The sequence below is a fragment of the Ornithodoros turicata genome, chromosome 6, assembly GCF_037126465.1.
Source record: "Ornithodoros turicata isolate Travis chromosome 6, ASM3712646v1, whole genome shotgun sequence".
In the NCBI taxonomy this organism is placed as follows: Eukaryota; Metazoa; Arthropoda; class Arachnida; order Ixodida; family Argasidae; genus Ornithodoros; species Ornithodoros turicata.
In genome coordinates this window covers 57,360,196-57,363,535 of record NC_088206.1, presented here as the reverse complement: position 1 = coordinate 57,363,535, position 3,340 = coordinate 57,360,196, and the positions used below count along the sequence as shown (strand labels likewise).

At 51.1% G+C, this 3,340-nt stretch overlaps 1 protein-coding gene across 1 annotated transcript; it reads left to right on the top strand.

Annotated features, from left to right (window-relative positions):
* Window positions 1–519: 519 nt before the first annotated feature.
* Window positions 520–1,147, top strand: LOC135398661 (uncharacterized). The gene is made up of 2 exons (XM_064630045.1): window positions 520–982; window positions 1,095–1,147. The coding sequence occupies exons 1-2, from the start codon at window positions 520–522 to the stop codon at window positions 1,145–1,147; spliced, it is 516 nt and encodes a 171-aa protein (XP_064486115.1).
* The last annotated feature ends 2,193 nt before the right edge of the window (window positions 1,148–3,340 follow it).

Genomic DNA, 3,340 nt, shown 5'->3' with positions numbered 1-3,340 from the left:
TCGTCACGCCCTTCCGGCAGAGGACCCATCAAGAATGGTACATACCTGCTAAAGCAAAGCTTGTGAAGTTTCACTGTCCATATCTGGATGTGACACGTCAGGTGTGAAGCGGCCGCCAGAGAGGTCGATCTAAATATGAGTGGCTACCTGAACCAGTGTCCAATTACCCTCCATGCAAGTCCACTTTTGCAGAGGGTTCGAACTCGCAACCTTAGGGCTAGTAGCAGTGCACGTTACCAACTTGTCCAGTGAGACCGCTGATGCCTAAAGGGTGTAGGGTGGGGTTGGATGGTGAACCAGTGGAACCATATGTTGCCGTGAAGCCCGTTGGCCCTTCAGCACTATTGGTGACAGTGGAGGAGGGTTAAGCAGCTTGCGTGAGTAACGCATATCAAGTTTATCTCGTGGCTTCATGCCATCGAGCGATACAAGGATCTGTGCGGACTCAGAACCTTATTTGTCGATTGGGTGCTAATCTTGAACTTCTTGGTGCTGAGGTGAAGAAGGCACTAGTTCAAGATGACCGGCGACAGGATTAGTGTGGAGCGGAGGCGACAGATCGTGTCGATGTCGCTTGCAGGGCATTCTCAGCGAACGATTGCTCGAGAGGTGGGATGCTGCTTGTCTTCGGTGAACCGTATCATTCAGCGCTTCCGTGATGAAGGGCAACTTGAAGATGCACCAAGGTCTGGACGGCCGCGGGCAACGACGTCGGACGAGGACAGGGCAATAATTGCTGGAAACGTGGTCGACCCGTTTGTGACGGCTGTCGATCTAAAGAAGGAGCTGAGCCTGCAAGCGTCGAGTACAACCATCCGACGAAGACTAGCGTGCCTCGGGGGTCTCCGTTCCGGAGTCGCGGTTCAGAAACCCGCGCTGAAGCCGGAACACCGAGAGGCAAGACTGGACTTTGCCTTACCCTACGCGGAGTGTGACCCCGCGCAGCGCAGCCACGTGCTGTTTACTGATGAGGCAACGTTTAGTACGAAGTGGTCCCAAAGGAGGCTGGTTTGGCGTCCTCCTAACTGCAGGTAATACCTTGAGAGTACGCGCCTGCTTCGAGACGGCCCTATTAATCTTTTTTTCCTTTTCAGATATCTACCCCAGTACGTTGACAGTGTGGTCTCCAGTGGACGGCACTCCGTGAGCGTGTTGGGGCGCCCTTTCGCAGCAGGGCTTGGGGCCTCTTGTCCGCGACGGCCGCTTCAACGGAGCAGCATACGTTAGAGTCATCGAAGATCACCTGCTCCCATACGTCCTTGACAGTCCTTTCCCTGACGGTTGGTTTATTCTGCAGCAAGACAGAAGCCCGGTTCACATGTCGTCCACTCTCCAGCGCAGACTAGACGATCTTGGTATCATGCAGCTTGAGTGGCCCAGATCTGGACGTGATTGAAAATATATGGGGAATGATGAAATTCCGAATGAGCAAAAAGCGGTTGCCAATTCGGTCCAAGGACGCCTTATGGGAGGCGATAAACATGGAATGGACGTCCCTCAAGGAAGACGTAGTACTACACCTCGTGGGCCGGCTCTATATCAATCGCTGCCAGACCGCATGTCTGCTGTGACCCAAGCAGCACAATGTACTGGAAGTCGAGTGCATTAGGGGTGGACGGTATGTGTCTTATCAATGTTCTCTAGTTTCATGAATCTGTTCAAGGCCTTTCAACTACCCGTCCACCCCTATTGCACTCGACTTTCAGTGCATTGTGCTGCTTGAGGATCTCCGCGAACGGAGGCTTCACGCGATACTAAATAAAACATCAATGAAGTGTCATTTGGCTCTTTCTTCCCTCTCTTGTTTCTACGTCAATATTGTACGCTTTTATTTGCCAGCGCCCGTCATCCTCAGACAGAATAAAAGGAAGACGAGAACGAAAAAGAGAAAAGAAACTGCAGAAGCCAACTGTTGTCGCTCTGTGTCATTCCTGTTATCTTCCAGCTGCGAACTGCGATAGGAATTTACCTGGTGAAACGCTCGACGGGCATGTCCTTGTGGGGAAATTGTTGCAAACGCCACGGTGGGTCGCTGCCTGTGTTATGCCCTGCGCTCCCTCAAAATGAATGGACCTGTCCGCTCCCGCCAACTTCCGGTCGCCGCTAGGGTGGCGCGCCGCGGAGAAAAACGCCGCTCGCGTGTTCCGTGGACTTTTGGCGCAAGCTGTAGTACTTGGCGGCCACTTTGCGGCTGAAGGTTTTCTAACGGGGTTGGGTCGACGTCATTACAACTACATTGTTACGGTGATTCTGCAACAACGAGTTACAAGCAATAGGTGTCGCATGAACTGCTCTGTCGAAACATGTCGCAAAAGAATATGAATAATGTATATTTCTTTACATCATACTCGGAGAGAAAACAAGGTCTGTCTAGCAGAGGGTGTCCAAGGAAAGCTTCTTCCGGCGTTTTCCTGGTTCAAGGCAACCGTGCAACCAGTCTTGGAAGCTTCATTCAATCTTCGGTAGCAAGTGCATTAGCCGACACAAGCATCTTCGCGAGGGAAAGGTCGGCGAAACTGGCCGCGCATCTGTGGAAATAAGGTGGTGCATTCTTAACGAACCCCTGATTCAATATGACGGGAGACTGAATAGCAGCTTCTACTCGAAGCGATTTCACTATAACATGGCGTACAGGAGGGAGAGCCTTAACTGGATTAAGAGCCGCGCAGCACTCCCACGGCAAAAACGCATGGCTTACGGGCGCATCGAAGCAAGCAGTGTTTGAGAACGCGCTTTTCACGCACGAACATGACTGATGTGGAAGGGAAAGATGCTGAACAGGGTTGCCGGGGGATAAAGGGAAAACCAGGGGAGCTGCTCTTGTTTTGCTTCAGCGCGTGCCATGATGGCGTTGCAGAATTGTGCGCTACTGGCGTGAGCGAGTTTACTGTATGACGCACCTGGTGGCAAAGCAAAAGTATCTCTCGCTTGTAAAAGAGCCCCACGCTGTGTGTGGGGAAGGAGGAGGAAGACTACTTCTCTTGCTAGAAGGGCATTAAAGTGCGAGGAGAATTTTTTTGTGCTTTAGTGCCCCTCGGAGAGATCACTGTATGTTATTTCGCCCGAAATGTGGGCTTCCTGTTCAATGTCGACATGAATATGCAACGCCAAAAGGTTCATTCGCGATTGAAATAGGTTTGTTTTTGCAGTTTTGCTTCCGTAGAAACGCATTCTCTTCTGCAGAAAGGCTTCCATAAAAGATGGAAGTGTGGAAAGATGTCCAGCATTGAAGAAGACGGGCGAGCTAGTAGCTTAAAATTCCATGACAAGAACGACGGCATCACTTGTTGGGTCATCATTACGGTCAATTAATAGTGAAGAGCAAAAAACGAGAAGTGTA